The following is a 21790-nucleotide window of genomic DNA, read 5'->3' as shown; positions in this document are numbered from 1 at the left end:
GTGTTGGCGAGGGTAGCGGTGGGGGTGACGGGTGGTTGGAGGGGTGGCGAGGAGGGAGGTTGCGGGGTGGCGGGAAGGAGGGTCAGAGGGGTTGCGTGGGGCGCGGCTGCCGTGGGATCTAACATTTCCCCTGGTGGGTCAGGGGACGTGGGGGTGGCATTTAACACAGTGGCATCAGCCGCGGGTTACTGTACTATGCCGCAGTGGCTCCAGTGACCGCGACACTATCGCTACATAGTCCCCCGTATCTCCTCTCCAAGGGGCTGGGGTAGCCCCTGCATCTGCCCCCACACCCTCCACCTCCCACCTCGGGGCCCAACACCCAGGCTTCCACCCAAAGCTCCCAAGGAACCCTCCGCAGCGGGCAAGGATGGCGAGGGGGTTGGTGGCGGCGGGCAGCATTTGTCCTCGAGGAATCTTGGCGCGCAAAAGGGCTGCGTGGAGGAAGAGTCTGACTTGGGTGTGAGGGCAGCTTGGGTAGCAGAGAGAACTGCTTAGAATAAACGGGGGAGGGGTGGGCTGATGGTGGGGTTTGGTGCCAAAACCGGCCCAGCACTGGCACAAGAAGGAAGGAGGCGGCTGGCTCTCACGGTCTCCAGGCAGCGCCCACCCTCAGCGACACACTGACGCTCCCTGTTTGCTCTCCCTGCAGGTGGAGCAGCCTGTGTGGGGTGTCAGGTTCCCATGAGAGGGGACCGGAAGGGGGCAAGATCACTGGAGTGCAGCGGGAGCAAAGCTAAGAGGGCATGCCATGCACAAGACTGAGGTGGTGGGTTCAGTTCCTTGGGCACAACTTGCCTCCACTAATATTTCAGCCCTGCTGGCTAGCCATTCTTCTCCATTCCAAGGAAACTCCCATATGACCTTGAAATTCCACTCTCCAGCCCCCAGCAGTATCTGTTGGAGGTGGGGGCATCAGTCAAAGAGCAGATCAGAATGAGGACTGAGTTTATGGGGAATTCAGAGAGCCCTATCCAATTTGTCTTTTGGAGAGGACCTGTTCCAGTTAGCACTGAGTTTATAGGTGCTGGGGCACTGAAGGAGGATTTAGGCCTGAGGTGGGTGGGGATGTTGTCACCTGTCTACCCCCACTCCCCTCCTCCTGGCACTGCCTGCCTTCCCCATCAGAGTGCCCTGGACCAGAAGAGCCTGATTTGCTGTTTGTTCAGCTCCAGCACAGGTGGCACCTCAGATAACCTGCTGGACTTTTCCCACATTGGATGACGGTGGGGCGTGGGGGCGGGGAGCAAAGGAAATGTAGGAGAGAGAGAGGAGTGGAAATAGGAGTAGACGGGCATTCACTTATTCAGCAAAGTATGTGCCAGCTATAGGGCTGTGTGCTAGTTGTCTGATACATTCTGTGCTCCCACTCTCCTGGGGGACAGTGACAGGTAAGCCAACGATTGCAGCATATGGTTGGACGTGCATCTGAGAAGATGCACAAGTCACAGATTTAGGAATCAGCCTGGCTGCCTTACTCCCTTGTGCTCCTTCACCTGTAATAGAGGCTGTGACAAAAAGCCCAGCGTCCTCTCCAAATACGAGGGATTTATTCTTCAGCTGCCCAGAAGCTTTGGGAAGTCAGCCCTCAACTGCCAGCCCCTTGGGGAGTTGGCTGAGCTGAGGAAAGCCTGCTCAGGCGAGGTCATGTTCCCTTCCTGAGGCATCCTGCATCCAGTGACTGCTCAGCACAGAGGTACAAAGGTTCAGCCTTCTCACCCCAACAGAGGACAACTCTGAAAGATGTGCACAGCTGTTCACGGGGTTGACTGAGGCCTTTGTGGGGACGGAATCACTGCTCCGCTTCTCCCTTCACCCTGTCCTTCTTTCATCCTTGCTCTTGCATAGGTGTTGACTCTGAGAGCACTCCTTAGTAAACATCCTCCACAGTAATCTGTCTTAGACTCTGCTTCCTGGGGAACATAACTGCCTCCCTCCCATAGTCAATCAATCATGAAGTCCTGTTGATTTTAGCCACTGAGAGTTCCTTGACTCGGTCTGCTTACATCTGCACCAACATTATCCCAGTTTCTTGCACTGCTCTCCTAGCTTCTTCATTGGTCTACCACCTTTTACTGATGTTTCCTTATATCCATCCTCCACCTTAAAGCCAGAGTGATATGTGCAGAACACAAATCTGATTGTGCTGCTCTTCTGACCTTTGCTTTGGGGATAGAGAAAACCTTTTCACAGAATCTTTGAAGCCTGTGTGGTCTGACTCCTATTGACCTCTCTAACTACCTTTAGTCCCCCTGCTTTTTTTTTTTTTTTTTTTTTTTTTTGATATATTCAGCCAGTAACATGGCTTTTGCACATGGTCTCTGGAAATTTTCCTTCCTTATCTAATTAACTCCTGCTCATCCTTCTCCTCTCAGTTCAAGGTATCAGCATTTCTCAGGGACGTTTTTCCTGGCCTCCCCTCCTGTGGTAGGTGGAATTATGAAATGGCACCAAAGGATTCTTGCTCTTGTACAACCTCCTTCCCTAGAGTGTGGGCAGAACCTGTAAACATGATGAGATGCTACTTTCACAATTATGTTATATGACAAAAGAGATTTTGCAGATGTAATTAATGTCACTAATCAGTTAACCTCAAGATAAAGAGATTATCCAACGAGTCCTAACCAAGTCACAAGAATTTACTCCGGTTGGCAACAGAAGAGGAAGTCAGAGAGATTTGAAGAAGGAGAAGGATTTGACACACTGTTGCTGGCTTGAAGACGGCTGGGGCCATGGGGCAAGGAATGCAAGGGGCTGTGGCTGGCTTGAGGGAGGAGTAAGGCGCAGAGCAAGTACCTGAGAATGACCTACCTTTAGCTGAGAGCAGTCTCTGGCTGACAGCTAGTCAGAAAATAGGGACTTTACTCTTATAACCACAAGGAACTAGATTCTGCTAATGACAGGAATGAGCTTGGAAGCGGGTATTTCCCCCCCAGAGAACCCAGAAAAGAATTTCATCTGGCTGACACCTTGACCTCAGCCTGGTGACACCCTGAGCAGAGGACCCTGCCATACTGTACCAGACTTCGGGCCCACATGCCTGCGACCTAATAAGCGGATGTTGTTTTAAGCGTCCAAATCCATGGTAATCTGTTGTAGTAGCAATGGGTAACTAACACACCTCTCAGTCACAGGAAGTAGCAAATACAGACCCTTGCAAGCCACGCAAGGTAGAAGTGGAAACGCTGGAAATTTGTTAAGATTTAAAAAGATTTGGAGTAACTGCTATGGCAGCTGGTGTGGAGAGCAACTTGGGCGGTGGCGGGGGGGGGGGGGAGCCTGTTGAGAGTCCCTGACATAACACAGGTGACAGATGATAGTGGCTTGAGTTAAAGTCATGCAGGCAGTGGAAAAGATGGATCCAGGAGCTATTCAGGAGGTAGACAGAATTTAGAGGATGCTTCCATGTGGAGGGTGAGGGAGAAGGATGAGATTAAAAGGAATTAATGTTCTGGTAACTGGATAGGAACTGTTTGGTGATCACCTACTCTGTTCAAAGCACATTACTTTTAATCCTCACCAAGAACTATACATTTCAGTCCAATATGATTGATTACTATTTTAGCTGAAAAAAACTGTGGCTCAGAGAGAGAGGGAGAGAGAGTGAGTTTAAGTAACTTGCCCAAAGCCACAAAACTACTAGGTGGAAAAGTTACAATTCAAAGCCAGGGATTTTGGACATCAGAATTCAGGTGCTTATACAATGATGCTTCCAAGAATGAGAAGAAGTTTTACTAAATTTCTCTGATCACCTTCTTTCTCTCATTTTACACAATAGTTTTCCCAATGATTTTGGACTTGCAAAATCTCTCATGTCTTCTCCACCCCACCCCCTCCCCCCGCCGCCACTCACGCATACCATTCCTCACTCACAATAAATAACCCGGCCTCCCACTCATAGAGAAAATAGTAACCATCAGACAGCAACTCCCACCAGTGAATCTGTTCCATTTTGGACATGGTAAGTTTCAGATGCTTATTAGACATCTAAGTAGGAATTCCAGTAGGAAGCTGAATATACAGGTTGCATAGGAAGTAATGCAAACCATAGAGTTAATGAGAGTGTGTTAAATAAGAAGAAATGAGAAGCCAGGGTAGAAGTCTGGGATAGACCATATTTAAAGGCTGGATAGAGAAAGGCCAGCCTGGGAAATAGACCAAGAGGAGCAGACAGAGAGCTGGGAGGAAAACAAGGGGAGCAAGCCATCATAAAAAAAGAAAGGGAAAACTAAAGAGAAAGGAGAAGGGGAGGAGAGGGAGAGAGGGAAAGAAGGAGAGAAAGGAGAGAGGGACAGAGAGAGAGAGAAGTTAATTAATTTCCAATGCAAGATTCCTGAGAAGGCAGGGAGGTATGGAATCCAGAGGACATGTGGAAGGTTCTAGCTTTTGATAGGAGTAAAGACTCAATTTTAAGAGGAAGTTAGAAGAGAATAATTATAGATGAAAATAAGTCATGGCTGACCAGCTAGCAACTATTATTTCCTAGACGACTTGGCAGCTAAATGTGGCTTTATGACCATGTTCTGGACCGTGGCTGTGGGTAGAAGTGAGATAGGAGAGGAGTGGACTGTTTCTTCCTCCTTGCCCTTTCCTGCAGGTTGAATGTGAATGTGAGGGTAAGCCACCTTCAGTCATGCCATGAGGATAACACACTAGGGATGGCAGAGTGGTAAGATAGTAGGAACCTGGGTCTCCTATACTCAAGCTGTTTTACTACCCAGGTTCTCTTGTATGAAAAAGAAACTGCAATCTGAAGGCCCTACATATTTTCCCCTCTTGTCATAGCAACTTGTTTTGTATCTTAATTAACATAAGAGGTGCATAGATTTAATGGGAGCTGTTATCTTATATTTTCTATTTTCTCTGTGAAGTTGGAGATCTGGTTATCAGTGAGTGGTGTGTGTGTGTATGTGTGCATGTGTGTGTGTGTGTATGAGTGGACAGGACTGAAATTTTAGTAGTCAGGATGGTTTAAGAAAACTGTATAAAATGGGAAAGGGGAAGTGGATGCTAGAGGAATGTAGTAAGATAACTAGGGAAGTGTTGAGGACCCACTTAGGAGTTGGTGACCATGAATTTCTAGCGGTATCAGTTTCTCCAGCAGAGCTCAGATAGTTGGATGCAAGCATGGAGACTGTTGATTGTTTGGTTCATCCAAAACTGAGATTTTGCCAGTTGGGTGGGAGTGAGAAACAAAGGGACAAGGGCAAAATAATGGGCCATGAAATCCTAGCTGGACATGGAGAAGACGGAGCTATGAAGTAGGTCACAAAGTCTAAAGTGAGTAGGCTTCAGAAGGTGGAACTTTCAGCAGTGAGAAAGGGAAGAGAGTAGTGCAATGATCATTTCGAGGTGGGTCAAGGAGCAGGGGTGTATTGAGAGTGAAGAAGCAGCATTGGTGAGCACAGAGGACCCCAAATCTGTGCACTGAACTGTGAAAGGAAAAGGAGCCACCCCTTTCTGCAGAGGGTGTACTATCCTCACAGGACTGCTGGTTTTAGTTAACATGGGAGTTGGGAGAATGTTCGAAGAAGCTGATGTTGGGAAAGGGGTTACAGAGGGGGAAACTCCTCTGAGAAGCTTTCCTGGGTTAGGTGCCTCTCCTATGTACTTCCGTAACACCTTGTATCTCTCATGATGGTAATTCTTACAGTTACATGTTTTATAATTGTCCTTCTGCTTACCTATATTCCAGGGCTCTGACTCCTGTCATTCAGGTTCTCAAACCACTCTCCACACTATTCTCATTACTTGTTTGCTGTCTTTATGCTCAAGGACCTTGAATTGCTTATAGTTTCACGGTGCATTCCATGTTGTTCATTGCCCTTGTACCTTGCTCATACTGTCCCCTCTAACTAAATGCAGATGGGCAATGGTGAGGTGAGGGCCAGAAGGTGGTGGATATAGATTGTTTCAAGAAGATGGTTTATAAGAGGAAAAAAACTCCAAGTAATAGGTCGAGTGGAGAAGGGGGAATACTTTGGGCAGAAGAGGGTATGAAAATGAAGTGCTAAGATGGTGGAAGATCATTTCTCAAAATCAGGAAATTCCATCTCTGCCAGGGATTAACTCAGCCTTTAGGGAGAATGGGATTGCTCAGGATCAGGAAACAGGGGACTTTAGATCAAAGCAAGGAGGGAACTGCAAAGTCAGTATGGGTGACCAGAGGAAAGAGACCTTGACCCTCGTCCCAGAACAAGTCAGAAACCTAAGAGGTCAAGGAAGCAAGTGCAGGATGTCCTGACAGAGGGCCACGCTCAGTTCTGAGGGAAGTTGCTGTTCTGATTCAAGCCTTGACCTGCCAAGGTTGTCACGTTTTTTGGTTTCTCTGTGTGTGTGTGTGTGTGTGTGTGTTTTGAAGGGGAGTGCTGGCCCACCTAGCTTGACTCTTATAGCTAGAATAATTTACCTTTCCCTCGGGGAAGTCTCAATCACCTAGCTACTGCCACACTGGCTCAAGTGTGGGCACATGATCCTTCTTTCAATATTCTATATCACAATTGAGATAAGAGGGGAATGTTTAAACAACACTTCAGTAAATGTTCTGGGGAAACAACTAAAGAGGGGAGAATATAGTGCCTAATGTACAGTCAGATAACCGGCTTTAGAAGGGACTGCTTCTTCTAGGGATCTTGCAGCTCCAGCAAATATCAGCGCTTTCCCCAGGAAACCCAGTATTCACACACACACACACACACACACACACACACACACACACACACACAGAGCGGTGTGAGAGTGTGGGACCTCTGGTTCTGACACACACGTACAGCTCGGGTCCAATGCTAGGAGAGGAGCCAGTCACGGTGCAGTCCTTGGGGCGCCCACTCGCCCACCGGCTCAGCCCCTCCCTCTGTGGCTCATTAGGCTGCCTTCTCTCCACATCTTTCAAGGCCCTCTCTTGTCTGCATTTCTGTGATGTGCAGCTATGTGTCTGTGCTGAGCTCCTGCCCACACACTCCCTGCCCACGTAGGAGGCTCTTCTCTTGGGATAATTAAAGAGGGAGCAGGCTGAGAAGACAGACGGGCTGCAGCCAGAGCAGGCAGGGATGTTGGTCAGAGGAAAGCAACCAGGGGAAGGAGCACCTTCCAGAGCCTGGGGCTTGTGCTAGGGAGAGCTGAGCGCGCGCGCGCGCGCACACACACACACACACACACGGGCTGGCTCTCACTGAGAGCTACACTTGGCTTCAAACATGGCCTCTCGTGGGTAGGCCAAGAGGGGCCTGGATCCCCCAGGTCAGGGCCTCATTGGAAAGCTAAAAGAGCCGCAGGAAGCCTCACCCAGGAAGCCCCAGGGAGGGCTTCCACGAACACACTGGAGTTACAAGCCTGTGGGGCCCTGCGGCCCCTGTTGTGAACAGCAAGGTTAAGGACAACAAGCCAAGAGAGTGAAACTGGAAAGGCAAGGCCAGACACAGAGGGCCATGCATGTCGGATGGAAAGCACAAGGATTTTTCATGCTCTAGGGGAGGGCGGTCCTGAATACTCCCGGCCATTCGGTAATGCTGTCCCCAGCAGGGCTGCCTCAGGCTCTAGCTTGGCACAGCTTCCTCTGTAATGGCTTTTAGCATCATCGCTGCTGCATTTTAGTCTTTGTTAAAAAGTCAGGAGCTTTTACAAGCCAGTTGAGACCACGATTCTGCCCCTAAGATTCCATTTCTCCCTGTCCCGAAGATTTCTGTTCTCCCAGCTTTACATGGCCTGGGCAGGAGGTAGGAGGGGCGGGAATGGGAGCCCTGCGCCCTCTGCTGGCCAGACCTGGCATTGCCGGGGCTGGCCGGAGGCCTGGGGCTGAGCAGGGCCACAGCCCCTGGGCCCCACGGCCTCAAAGGCACAACCTCTGCCGGAGGGGCAGGAATAACGGGCACAGCTACCATTCATTATTAAGCAGTTGCTACTTGTCAGGCACTGGCAGGCAGTTTACAGTCATTATCTCGTTTACATTTTAATTCTCCAAGCATTTCTTTCGACAACCCTGAAAGATTGTGTAGGAGGCTGAGAGTCCCCCAGCTAGTAAGAACTAAAATCTGACTCCGATTGGCTCCAAGCTCTTTCCCATCTGTTGTGCTTTTAGGCCAGCCTCATACTTGCCCTGACTTGGGTCTTGACTCTGACCCGCGCTCTAACCTGGCTTAACCATCCTTCTCTGATCTGAGCCTCAAGCCAAACCCTAGCTTCAGCCTCAAGCTAGGACCCACCCACCTTGCTTCCTGCTCCTGGCACCTAGTGTTTGCACTGGATCTTTCCTTGGGTTGGATGGCCCTTCTCTCTATGAATCTGATTTCTTCCCAAGCTTGATACTTAATTTCCATCTGTCTCTTGGGCGAGCAGCCAAACTCTGAGAAAGAAAAAGATGAAGTAGGGAGGCCAGAGAAGCCTCTGTATGTGTGTGTGTGTTGGGTGTGTGTGTGTGTGTGTGTAGCTAACTGGGAACATTGAGGAGGAGTGTACATCTTCAATCTTAGCCAGGCCAAGGTGTCCTGATGTTAGTGATCCCAGAAGAGACGTGGGTGAGGCCCTAGGTCCTGTGGGAGGGAGAAGAGCTAAGCTAGAAGCAGCTGGGCTCTCAGCAGCAGGGTCTTGTAGGAGAATTACAGCTCACCCCTCTAGGAATCTAGCAGCCCCTCCAAAACTTCTGCCCTCCTCCCACAGCTGTATGGGGGCAGCTCTTCTCCAGAGCACTGGGTGGTCCTTTGTCTTTGGCTGCAGCCCTGAAATGAACACTTGAGCACACTGGGCAGGCTTGCTGGTGATTCACAAGCTTTGCTCTGCACCAGCTTCTTCTCCCCAGGCTACCCCCGATACTGCTTGCAACGGTCATTCTTAAGAAAGGTGGGAGCTTGCCTGGCCTCAGCCGCAGCTGAGGCAGGCCCTTTACTTATCTCCCTAAAAGAACCAGCAAGGCAGACCTAGGTTTTATTCCATGTGACTTGGGACCCCTGTGATATTGGGCAAATCATCTAGTCTCCCAGAGCCTTGGTTTCCTCATTTTAAAATGGGGTAGTAGTAGCATCTTTCTAATGTACTTGTGAGGATTGATTGAGACAATGCACTTAACCCAGGACCTGGCATAAAATAGCTTCTGAATAAGTCATATCTAATATTTTTAGTTGTTCCACGGACTTCAGTTTCTGATTTGGAAAAATAAGCATAATAACAGTTTAAGCTTCCTAACCTTGTTATAAGAGATAATGAGGTAATATATGAGATAGCAGTTATGAACGATTCCCCAACAGTAGGTGGAAAAATGGGACCTTTCCTCGATTCCCTAAATCAGACGATTGTCATCTAAGCTTTTAACCGCCCACCTTACGGAAAATTTAATCTCATTTTATGTTTGCTGGCTTTCTTTCACTCTCTTTTCCCACAATTTAGCGTCTTGCAAAAAGCCTCTGTGGGTTTTATGTTGAACAGACTATCTGGGCGAGAGGAAGGCCTGGGCTTAGAAACCATGCTGGGTTATGGGATATGCACCTTGCTCAAGCTAGTGCTCCCCCTAGGTGGTGCTGCTCTGAGGCTCCATTGCAGGGTCTTGTAGGAGTTTGAGCCAGGGTAATCTTTCTCCCCTTTCCAAAGACTCAATTCATAGTGGTCCCTATTCTGGGCCCCCTGTGAAAGTGGGGTCCAGGCTCTTTTCCTCCCCAGAAACCCTGTGATAGGTAGAATTTTGGCTCCCATTACTTGCTCTCTGGTGTTACTCCTGTGATTATGGCAAAAAAAGGGACTTTGTGGAGGTAAGTAAGATTAATAATCAGCTGACCTTAAAGTAGAGAGATTATCCTGGATTATCTAGGTGGACCTAATCTAACCACAGGAGCTCTTTCTCAGCCTTGTAATAGAAGGGGAAGTAAGAGATATGAAGAATGAGAAAGATTTCACAACAACTTCACAACAAATTGGCTTGAAGATAAAGGTGACATGTGTCAAGGAAACAAGGGCCTTAGCTTTACAACTGAAAGGAATTGTATTCTTCTAATAACCTCAGTGATCCTGGAAGCAGCTTCTTCCCCAGATCCTCTAGGAAAGAGGCCAGCTCACCCAACACCTTGATTTTGGCCTTGGAGGCCCTGAACAGAGGGCCCAGTTGTGCCCACTGTGCCGGAATTTCTGCCTCACAGGATTGTGAAATTATAAACGGTTTCTGTTTTAAGCTGTTAAACTCATGTTTATATGAAACACGTTATAGCCGCAAAAGAAAACGAATATAATACTCAAAAATCCATTCTTTTTCTTAGTCTTGGGGACTCTCCTCTCCTCAGGTTCAGAAGCTCCTGCTTCTTCAACTCTAAGCCCTCCAAGACAATTGGGCACAATTCACCTAGAACCCCTGGTTGTCACAAACAAAAGTTAGGGTAGAGAGTTTCTGAAAATTTCTGGTTTTGACTGTATAATTCAAAAAGCTTTAGGGCACCTGTGTGGCTCAGTTGGCTAAGTGTCTGACTCTTGATCTCAACGCAGGTCTTGATCTCGGGGTTGTGAGTTTGAGGCCCACGTTGGGCTCCATGCTGGGCATGGGGCCTACTTAAAAAACAAAACAAAACTGTGAGTCTAGGAGATACAAAGATTTAGAGGCTTTCTTATGATGGGAGGAGGGATGAAATGGACAAAAGCTAAATGAGTATCTCAATAAAGTTTCCTGCCACATATATAAGTACTTAGCTTAGTACTTAATACACAGTAACTAATATTAATATTAATATTCTGCCCATTCTGCCTGTCCTGACCTAACTCTGTCCAGTTTGATCCCAAATTGTCAAAACAGTGTCTGTCATGCAGGGATGGAAGTCACTCTAGTGCCAGAGGACCCCAGCATGGAGTTGCTGATATTCAAGATGTCTTCTGGCAAGCTGGCTCCGCCATGAGGAAGCCTCCTCATCCTGGAACTGCACAGGCAGAGCTAGACACACCTCTGGCCCCAGAAGAGTTTTGTTTCTGCATCCAGGACAGGGAAGATGGCCTTGCGTTGTAGACCAGGATTCTACAGGGATAAAAGGAGCCTCCTCTTCTAAGAGAGCCTTCTCTTGGAATAGGTGTGCACACTGTGTCAATGGAAAGCTTATTCTCAGCTCCCTAAATCCATCGGGTACCACAAAAATGGCCTGTATAACATACCCACCCATTCTAGCTCAACACAATTTGAGGGCAGAGATGGTAGAAAAATCTCTCAAGAAATCGACACACACCTTTCTCCAACATTGGGCCTTTATCTGTTTCAACTCCCATCTCTTTGGTTGCCAAATATCTATCTGAGGACACAAGCTGTGTCAGGCACAGTTTTGGCCCTGAGGAGACAGAGATGAACAAGACAGACTGAGTGCCAGCCCTCATATTTTGTGAGGAAGAGATCACAAATAACCACATCTTGTTAAATGAATTAATGTGTAATGATCCTCGTGGTGCCTCCTGACACCTGGGCTCCAGCTGCAGCCTCAGTTCCTATGGCTAGCTGAGATAGTTTTGAGGGCACCACCAGTTCTGAGGGACTGTCTCCATGACTACACATCAGCAGATGCTCCCACTCATCCTGCCCTGACAGCGCCGAGGGCCCAACCCTTCATTCTCTTGTACTACCTGCAAGAATCATTCTTGATATTTGGTAATTGATGATTTAGCATCGTGAAATCATGGGCCAACCTGATCGCCAGAGTTGTTTACATCTCCTCTGTGGTCTCGCTTTCATGGGTTCTTGAAAATCATATTACAAGCTCTCCAACCACAAGCTCCCAAATCTTTGCTTCCTGCCCAGTAGGGGATGTCCCCACCTAAAAGCTTTCCAGCACTAGTGTAGTAAGAGTTTTTTTGCCCATGTTTTTCCCTTGCTCCTTCTCCTTTCTCACCACCATGGTGCTTCCCTGTGTGGCCCTGCATGGGGGGGTGCCCCTTCCTCTTGGGGACCGTAAGTAATACATTCTTTTTTTTTTTTTTAAGATTTTATTTATTTATTTGACAGAGAGAGACAGCGAGAGAAGGAACACAAGCAGCAGGAGTGGGAGAGGGAGAAGCAGGCTTCCTGCCGAGCGGGGAGTCCAATATGGGGCTCGATCCCAGGACCCTGGGATCATGACCTGAGCCGAAGGCAGACGCTTAACGACTGAGCCACCCAGGCGCCCCAGTAATAAATTCTTCTTTCAATGGCATTGACCTCTATGTGTCATCACTCAGTCATATTGATAAATTAAATCCAAGGTACATTTTATTTTATTTTATTTTATTTTTAAGATTTTATTTATTTGAGAGAGAGAGAATGAGAGAGAGAGAGAGCACATGAGGGGGGGAGGGTCAGAGGGACAAGCAGACTCCCCGCTGAGCAGGGAGCCCGATGCGGGACTCGATCCAGGGACTCCAGGATCATGACCTGAGCCGAAGGCAGTCGCTTAACCAACTGAGCCACCCAGGCGCCCCAATCCAAGGTACATTTTAAAATGCCACCTGGCACAGCTTAGACCAAAGACTGGCCAGGCCCTGGAGGAGCTAAAGTTGTGAGCAGGGTGAATGTGATTCGGAGATGATATCAGATTCCTCCCCAGAGACCCCACAATACTTTCTCTGCTCCAAGCCTGCAGGCCTCCCTCCAAGTATGCCAAGGTTACTTAAAGACTCCCCAAACACTAATCTCCAGTTGGTCCCAACCAGGATGTTCCACTCCTAGTCTCTATCTGCCACTCTGTATTTTGAAATACCATATAGAGGGAGGGCTGGATTTCTGGCAGCATCAAAGCCAGCTTGAACAACTGACAGGACAGCACAGGCCCAGGTGAGTGGCCCTGGAAGCTCTTCTCCCCTTGAAATCAGTCCCGAGCATGGGGTAGCCCGAGCCCCAGGCTCCAGGGCTGGGCCAGAGGAAGGAAGAAAGAGGAGAGGCGTCTGCTCTGGTCCACTAAGCTAGGTCAAATCACCCAGAGTTCAAAAAGGTAAGGATACACACTCTGGAATGAAATATAATCGTCAGTGTGTATATGTGAACATATCTGTGAAAGCATGTGTACTCGTAACAAGAGTGTGATGCATAACCCAGCTCTGCCTTGGCTCAGCACTGATTCTCAATTCATCATGTACTCCAGCCCCTTTGAATCAAACCTACCAGCTACTACACAGCCCGTGCCCCTCGCCCCTGTGACTCAGAATTCAGACAGAATTCATCCTGGCCCATCGTCGGCTTCGCCTTTTCCTGTCCCTACCATAAATGCTTATTGAGGAAGCAAATACTTTATTGAAGTGCAACTTGCAGGTTACATTTGTGAACTTCCCATATGGGAGGCATTTAAAGGATATCCTGGAAGAAGAGGGCTCTGGGTGTGTTTCTGTGTGTTCACAAGTGTGTGCACACCTGTGGAGGGCATCTGTGTGTCCATGGTGTGTGAGTCTCAGTATATGGGTCTTTATGAGGTGCATGAATGAATGTGTATATATTATGTGGGTTTAAGACATACCTATGTTTGTGAGAAAGCATATGTGTTCTGAAAATGGAAACTGCAGAGTATTTTATACGGAATGCAGCCTTGGGTGCAGTATGTATATATGTAACTGCGTGTGCGTGTGCGCATGCGTGCTCTCGTGGGGGGTGGGGGTAGATGGGTGCTATACTACCATACCTCTAGGTGAGCATCTACACCCCAGTTCACTCCCATCTCTGTACCTAGCGGACGGGATGGCAGAGTTTCTGCAGGCAGGTTTTCCTACAACTCTGGATTCCCTCGGAGGAATCCTAGGGCTAGGAATGGGTCACTCTGGGTCTGGGGGTCCCTCCTGACCAGTCCTGCCCTCTCCACCCTGGGAAGTTCCCTCCCCAGACTCGCCCTCATCATCGGCTTCAGCCAGGTCCTCAGGCATTGGCCACTCTCGAGTCTGCCACTCGAGCCGTTCGATGCGGTAAGCGATCTTGAGTGCGCTGGACTCCAGCTCGGCCAGGAGGCGAGCGAACTTGGTCTGTAGATCATCGAGTTGCTCGTCAAGGCCTCGTAGCCGGGACTCTGTGGCTTCCTGGAGGGCAATCTCAGCTGCCTCGGCATTTACGTCCAGCTTGTTCATTTTGAGCAGGATCTCACGGCCCTTTTCCTCCATGACGACCTGGGCCTGGGGATACTCGCTCAGGACTTCCCGCAGGTCCTCCTTGCTCAGGCAAAACAGGTCTGAATACCCCAGACTCTTGATGTTGGCTGTGCGGCGATTCCCAGACATGTTTCCTGTGGCCCATGGGCAGACACATGGGAGGACAGTTAGTCAGGATAGGTGTGGGGGTTTTTCAGTCCTGAAAGTCCCCATCTCCATATTTCTGCTTTTGGGCCTCTCTATTAATTCTTTCATTCAGTAATGTGTCTGGGGACCAGGCAGGCCCTGTGCTGGGTGGGTAATAGTGATCTGCCTGCAAGAATTCATAGTTTAGAGGCAATAGGCATTTAACGGGTTAGTTACAAAACAGTGTAGCTGGTGCGGTGTAGACGTATGCATCCAGTGCTGTGGGAAGATAGGTAAAGAGCCCCTCACAAGCTGGCAGAAACTTTTGGAAGTGATGCCTGACTGAGCAGGCGGTCAGAGGGGAAGGGCAGGGGGAGGGGCGGGGTGGCCTCCCAGCAGAGGGATGGGGGCAGCAGCCAGTTAGGTGGCTGGAGCAAACTGTAAGCAGTCCAGAGTGGCTGAAGGACAGGGTGGAAGGAGAGTGGAAGGAGGAGCGGAGGGCGGGGCAGGCTGCGTGTGGCGAGCCATGCCAGGGAGTTCAGACCTTATGCTGAGGGCAGTGGGAAAACACTGAAATATTTTAAGTGGTGGAGCTGTATGGTATCATTCACATTTTAGGAAGATATTGGTGAGAGGTTGTGGGAAAGATCGATTAGGCTGAATGCTGCAAAGCTCAGAGCTAGAAGGACTCAGAAGGGGCATAGGAACTGAACACTCGCTATGCACCAGACACTGTCCTGAGGCCTTACCCACAGAACTCCTCTGATCCTCACAGATAACTCTTTGGGTTCTTAAAATCACCCCTGTCGGAGAGATGAGAAAACTGAGGCCTCAAAAAGGGAAATGACTTGTCCAAAATCATGAGACAGCAGCTGACTGCATCCAGGAAGTGGAGCTTGAAGGGTCCTTGGAGGACAGATGCGAGGCCTTTGGAACAACTAGAGAGTGAGATCCCCAGGCTGACAGCCTGTGTGGCTTCTGTCAGTGACAGTGCACTCCCCCCACCCCCGCCATGTTCTTCCATCTCCTGGAGCCTCAGTGCCTTTGCTTGTGATGAGGCATGCCAACAGCGCCTACTGCAAAGGCAGATAAAGGAATCAATGAGCCAGGGTGCAGCACCCGGCCTGGCCTGGAGTTGGTGGAGTGAATGGCAATGCCTTTCTTCTACCCTCCTTTCCCCTTGGCTGTGAGAAAGTTCCTTGTACTGACTCCAAGTGTGTGTCCTTATTACCTCAATGACCTTGGACAGTTTCCCAAACATCTCTGTCCCCCAATTTCCTCACCGTGAAAGTACAGATAATAGTACTGAATTACGGTGAGAATTGAGTGAGTTGGTACATGTGAAGCACTTTGAACGTGGCATGTAGTTAGTGTGCCATAAATATTATCTCTTCTTATTCTCATCATCTCTGTCACTTTCCACTGATCTGTTGGTATCTTGGGTTGACACCCACAGAGCAGATCTACCTCCTCTTCCCAAGGATCCACGCTGTACACTAACCTTGGCTCAGCTTCTTCTCAGGGGACAGGCCCTCCATGTCCTGCTTCTCTTGTAAGCCCTCTAGTGACTCAGGTCAAGGCCAGGTTTCTGTAGCCTGTAGGCCCTGAAGTACCATTTGGTCTCAGGAGAGGGTTCTGCTGTCCCGCTGAGGTGCCTACCTTTGATGTTGATGATGCTGATCTCCCCAAAGTAGAGCCCCGCACCAAGCACAGCATACTGTGTGATGCCATCGTCTGCCACCACGGCCAACTGACCCTCACGGATGATGTACATCTCCCGGCCAACGTCCCCCTTGCGGCAGACGTATTCGCCTGGCGAATAGGTCTGGGGCTGCAGCTTTAGCACCAGCTCCTCCAGCAGGCTGGCCTCACAGTTCTGGAAGATCTGCACCCGGCTCAGAGTAGACAGGTGTACGGACACGGCCACTTCTGCCCGCAACCGCTCAGGCAAGTGCTGTAAGATGGCTACCTCGTTGGTCATCTTCTTGTTGATCTGCAGGTGCTGGTACCTGGGGGCAAGGGCAACAGTAGTTCCTCACCAGCCCCCTACATGCCTGCCTCTATTCCTTCCATCAGGGTTTAGCCAAGCTTCGGCCAAGGACCCGATCACCCTGAGATCTCACAGGGGTCATGGGAACGCTGGATAGTTGGCTGATGAACATCTTCATTCCAGGATTACTTCACAGATATGTTTATACCTCTTCTTCCTCACCCAGGGCCTGAAAGCCTCCACCAGTTGACAATGAATAAGACACCCTTTACCTACTGTCAAGTTTCCCCCCCCACCCCCCACCATTCAGTGACGCCTCGTAGCATCTCACTGATACCTACTTCAATGACTGAACCCTGTATCTAGCGGTCCTCTGCTTTGGCTCCTAGCTTGCTGACATTTCCTTTTGTTCATCCCATCGTATGGACACCTATGACATAGTCAACCATCTTGTTGGCCATCCCCTGGGAAGTGGCTCTTCTCCCTTTACCCCTTCCAGGGCCTTCTGAGCCCTACCACACAGTGGCAGTTTTTATTCCAGGTTATCCTTCCTTGGGTATGAGTTCCTCTCCCTATCAATCTCTTATCCAACCCAGCCCCCTAAGTCCAGATGCAACTAGTAGAAGACATTCTTTTCTAAGCCCCACCCAGTGACCCCCCCACCCCGATGAATGCCATGCCCTAGTTGCCCTGCCTGGCCCGCTAGGCAATAAGGACCCAGCCACTTTCCTCAGGCTTTATCCAGAACACCTCTCCGTGTCCTGGTCTGGGGCCCCAGCATCCTCACCAGTCAATAACTCGCCGCTCCAGCTGGCGGTTGACGTTCTGCTGCTTCATGTACTTCTTCACCAGTGCGTGGTCTGGGTAGAAAGCTGCATCTGCAGTGTTCATGTTGTAGATGACAGAGCTCATGCTCCCCATGATGGTGGCAAAACCCATGACAGCCAGCAGGAAGTCGCCCACCATGAAGAGGTACTCTTCCTCCCGCGCGGGCAACGGTGTATCGCCCACGGTGGTCAGGATCAGCGTGGAGAAGTAAAAGCTGTAGAGGTACTGGCGCCGCAGACGCTCAAAGCCAGGCTGCGCGGGGTCAGGGTACACCCAGGCGTCACGCCCGAAGCCCAGGTACCGGGACAGGGCAAAGTACAGGCAGCTGTTCCAATGGATAACAACAAAAATGTAGAGCATCAGCTTGGTGATGCGAAAGACGTTTGGGTAAGCTGTGCGGGTCTCTGTGCGGTCAAAGGCCTCAAAGAGGCGGGGCACACGCAGAAAGCGGTTCAGCCTCAGCATGGGGGTGTGTGGGCCCAGCCGCACGTAGGCCACATCTGTGGGCATGAGGGAAACCAGGTCCAAGAAGAAGCTCCAGGTGCGAACATAGCGACTTGAAATCCTGCCCTTGTCCTCCACCAGGATGCCTTGGTCCAAGAATCCTGGGGATGGGGGGTGGAGACAGGCCGGGGTCAACCATGAGATGGGGTCAGGCATGGGGCTGAATCAGGGCACCTGCCTGCTGCTGTAATAAGGGTGAGGGTGGGCAGGCCAGGGTAGGACAGGGAGACAGACATGGGGACAGGGTGGGGGTGGGCATAACCTTGCTCCAGGGTTTCTGGGATGGGCACAGGGGTGTTGGGAAGCATGGAGACATGTGAAAGTGCTCTCAAGGAGAGGGTCACTTCCTTGTGACTAAGAGGCCCTCTTTAGGAAGGTAACATGAAACAAAGGGTCAGCCTTGGGCTCACTGACCTGTGTGGAAGCGTACCACGATATCCAGTAGGTATAGCAGGTCACTTGTGTAGTCCAGCACTAACCAGGCCACCAGATAACTGTGTTGCAAGTCAGGAAAGCAGGCTCTGTGTGGTGGGGACAGAAGAGATTGGCTCAAGAGCACCCTCTGTGTAAGGCCATCTCCCCAAGGCACTCAGCACTCTGCCCTGGGCCCTCTCTTCTGTGCTGCCCCTCCTTCCGGCCTGGCCCAAGGGCCTGCCCCTTTCCTTGGCCTGACCCTTGAGCCCTTATCTCTGCTTAAGGCCCTGCTTCCAGCGTCCTGCCAAACCTGCACACGATGATGATGAGGTTATACATTACTGGGAAGACCATTGTGTTCAGCCACCAGTAGTAGTAATCCCCAGATGGGTCTAGGACAGGCAGTGACTTCCTGTGGAAGGAAGAGGAGAAGCAGGGTTTCATTTTTTTCACCAGACATTCATTGTTGAGTTTGTCACCGGGGACATCAAGAAGAATCAGGCTCCATCCAGTTAGGTGGACAGATTGGACGCAGGGGACCAGGATCTCTCACCTGGTCTTGGATGGGGCAGAGGGGCTAGACTCTGTCGTCTTCACTTTGCTGTCCTGGCTCATGCTTCCGTGGCCTGGTGCCTGGAGGTGGGGTATCCAGGGCCTCTGCCTATAGTGCCTGCCTGCCTGCCTGCCTGCCTAGAAGAGGCTGCCCTTGGTCTCCCGCTGTGATTCCTCTGCTCCGACTTCTGAAGCTCTTAGCAACACAACCAGGGCCAGCCCCTACTGAAGGTGCAGAGGCAGTGTGGCCCCAGCGCCCCGCCCTGTCCCCCAGGGCCTGGGCTTACACCTGCCCAGCTAAACATCTCTAATGAGGTCCCTGGAGAAGGTGGGGGTGCATACCTCAGAAGTAAGCCTGGGCCTTGTTCCTTCCCCCGCCCTGCCAAGCTGCACAACTTAGGGGTCCTCTAAGTCAGGAGAGGGGCCTGCCAGTATAAGCTCAGTCATTCCGTTTTACTTTGTGTAAGTTCTCCACTTGGGCCTCATTATTTATTCATTTAACAACTATTTACTGAATGGCTCATTTGTGTCAGGTGCTGAATTAGTCTCTAGGGACAAAGCTTGTCACATCAAATGTGAGCTCTGTTTTCATTATCTGCACACTTATCTACATCCGTGCCCACTTTACCTCATTTTTTAAAAAAAAGATTTATTTATTTTAAAGAGAGAGAGAGAGTGAGAGTGTGTCGTGTGTGTGTGTGTGTGTGTGTGTGTGCACGGGCCAGGGGAGGAGCAGAGGGAGAAGGAGAGAGAGAATCCCAAGCAGACTCTCTGAGCATGAAGACTGATGGGGGCTTGATCTCATGACCCCGAGATCCTGACCTTAGCCGAAATCAAGAGTCGGACTGCTTAACCGACTGAGTTACCCAGGCACCCCCCACCTTACCTCATTCTTACTGGATGAGTGTGATGGGGGCCATTCTGTGGAGGTTTTGCCTCATTCCTTTCCTGTTACCTCTAGTACCTGATCCCATCAGCTATTCCATGTGTTATCTAGATCCCCAACCTCCTTCAGTTTTCCCTTTCTATGAACATGCTTAAATCTTTCCCATACCAAAACAAACAAAAAAATCCTGAAAATTATCCCTCAACCTGATGGCCCTTTCACTTCTATCATCTTTTCTCAGTCAACAGGTCATAATCAGAAAAACTGCTATGAGCCAAGCCAATATTATGCTCAATATTGGGGATAAAAGATGAATGAAACACACTCGCTGCCCTCTAGAAATTCAGAGTTTGGTAGGGGAAATAGTCAGGTAGATAGGCAGTTACATATCAGTTTGATGGGTACTCTATTAGGTGGATATACATAAGGCTCTTACACTATAAGAAGGGTCCCAACTGAGCCTGGGTTCTGTAGGATGAATAGGAGTTAGGTCTAGAGATGGGAGAATAAAGAGCAGTAGAGGCAAAGTGCATAGAGTGTGCAAAGGCATAGAGACTTTAAAAACATGGGTGACTGGGAGACATCAACTGGTTTCTGTAGAGATCATGAGGGGCTATGGGTGTGAGAGGAAGCTGAATGGAGGACAAGAGGACAGCCCAGGGAGAGCTTTCTCAGCCATTTTATAAAGCTGGGGTTTTATCTTAAAACAATGGAGAACTTACGAAGTGTTTTGCATAGTTAAGTGGTATGGTCAGATATGTATTTTTGGAGAGTTTCATGGAAGAAATGTCTACAGTCCCCAACATTTTATTTTATTTTTTTTTGAAATCCTCTTTTCCCATGGCTTCTGTGACACCATAATTTCTTGGTTTTCTGTTTATTTTTTCTTAGTCTTTTCATAAGCTTGTCTGTCCATCCTTTCTGTGTTGGCGTTTTTAAGACTCTGACCTAGGCCTTCCTGTCTTTCCATGCTCCTGGCTCTCTCTGGCCAATCTTGATTGCCCACAGGATCTTCTTTCCCATCTACTGACTCCCAGAAACTCTGAGCTGCAGACCCATCTATACCACTAACTGCTCGCTGGATATCCTTACTTGGATATACCACAGTCACCTTTAGCCCATTGGGTCTATAATTGAGCTCATTATCTTCCTTCATCTGTTCTTTCTCTTATAATCCCTCTTTCTGGTCTTTCAGGCCAAACATCTAGCACTAGTATTTATTATTATTACTATCATTATTATTATTGTATGACATTGTATGACATTATGGCAGTTTGACACTCCTGCCTTGTGACTGTTTCAACCAATAGAATATAGCAGGAGTGACTTCTGAGGCTGGATCATAAAAGGCTATGCAGCTTCCTTCTGGTTCACTTGGGAATGCTCGTTGTCTGGAAGCTCCCCATCAGGATATTCCCTCTTGGAACCTAGCTGCCACATTGTGAGAAGTGCAAGCCACAAAGACTAGTCATGTCTCTGTACTGTGTTTGACAGTCCCAGCTGAGCTCAGCCTTTGAGTTGTACCACCCAGGCATCAGACATGTGAAGAAGAGTGAAGAAGCCTCAGATGACACTAGCCACCAGCCTCAAGTCACCCCCAGGCATTCGGGTATCTTATATGAGGCCCCAGGCATCATGGACTAGAGATACACCATTCTTGCTGTGTCTTGGTTGAATTCCCAGAATCTGTGAGCATAAAGAAATAGTCGTTGTTTTACACTACTAAGTTTGGGATGATTTGTTATGCAGTATGGTAGCCAGAACAAACATATATTAAAAAAGTGCACATTTCCTAAGTATACAGCTTGATGAATTTCATAAAGTGAACACACCCATGTAACCAGCACTCATAAGAACCCCACTCTGCCCCCTTCCAGTCCTTGCTTTTCCAAGCATAATCACTAGCCTGCTTCTAATACCATAGTTGAGTTTTGCCTGTGAATGAACTTATATAAACTAAGCATCAGTTTTTAATCCTTTGATTTTCCTTTCATATGCATCCAGGCATCAAGCCCTGGTGCCCTACCTTCTAATGTCCACATGTCCATTTCTCTGTAACTTTACTACTTCAGTTTGGGCCTTACCAATTTGACCATGTATAAAATTCTTTATAGTTCTCTGTTATCCCAAGGATAAAATCTAAACTCCTTCACATGGCATACAAATCTCCCATTCCTGACCTCTGTTCATGTCTTCAGCCTCATCGCTAGTGTTTCCTTTGCATGTTGCCTGGGCTCCAGACGTGCTGTACTGATTGTAGTTCCCAAAGCACCTCCCCCCTGTTGTTCATTCTTCCTTGCCTTGGTATGGGCTGATCCATTTCTTTTTCTTTTTAAATACTTTTTATTTTAAACGAATTTCAGGCTTACAGAAAGTTGCAAAAAAGGTGTAGAAAGTTCCCGTAAACTTCTTAGCCACATTCCCCTGTTATCATCTTA

General features: G+C 49.1%; 2 protein-coding genes across 2 annotated transcripts in view; one reads left to right on the top strand and one right to left on the bottom strand.

The window, feature by feature from the left end:
- FHIP1B (FHF complex subunit HOOK interacting protein 1B) overlaps positions 1 to 21790 on the top strand; it is a 166190-nt gene that overhangs the window by 121006 nt on the left and 23394 nt on the right. The window lies entirely within an intron of this gene.
- CNGA4 (cyclic nucleotide gated channel subunit alpha 4) lies at positions 11900 to 18529 on the bottom strand. Its single transcript, XM_045892776.3, has 6 exons — positions 18468 to 18529; positions 18225 to 18326; positions 17915 to 18021; positions 16956 to 17601; positions 15838 to 16187; positions 11900 to 14186 (listed from the first exon to the last, which is right to left on the bottom strand). The coding sequence occupies exons 1-6, from the start codon at positions 18527 to 18529 to the stop codon at positions 13726 to 13728; spliced, it is 1728 nt and encodes a 575-aa protein (XP_045748732.1). The 3' UTR covers positions 11900 to 13725.

The sequence above is a fragment of the Mirounga angustirostris genome, unplaced genomic scaffold (genome assembly GCF_029215605.1).
Source record: "Mirounga angustirostris isolate CCGP_5_RB_7025 unplaced genomic scaffold, mMirAng1.0.hap1 SCAF_13, whole genome shotgun sequence".
NCBI lineage: Eukaryota > Metazoa > Chordata > Mammalia > Carnivora > Phocidae > Mirounga > Mirounga angustirostris.
The sequence above is the reverse complement of the archived record's forward strand: the minus strand, read 5'-3'. Positions and strand labels throughout refer to the sequence as shown.

Bases quoted from the DNA above. Each gene is read 5' to 3' on its own strand.
- CNGA4 (XM_045892776.3), bottom strand. From the start codon at position 18,529: ATGAGCCAGGACAGCAAAGTGAAGACGACAGAGTCTAGCCCCTCTGCC. The intron at 17,602-17,914 runs GTCAGTGAGCCC...CCCCATCCCCAG, and splicing joins CGTGGTACGCTTCCACACAG to GATTCTTGGACCAAGGCATC. The intron at 14,187-15,837 runs GTAGGCACCTCA...CATGGGCCACAG, and splicing joins CAGCATCATCAACATCAAAG to GAAACATGTCTGGGAATCGC.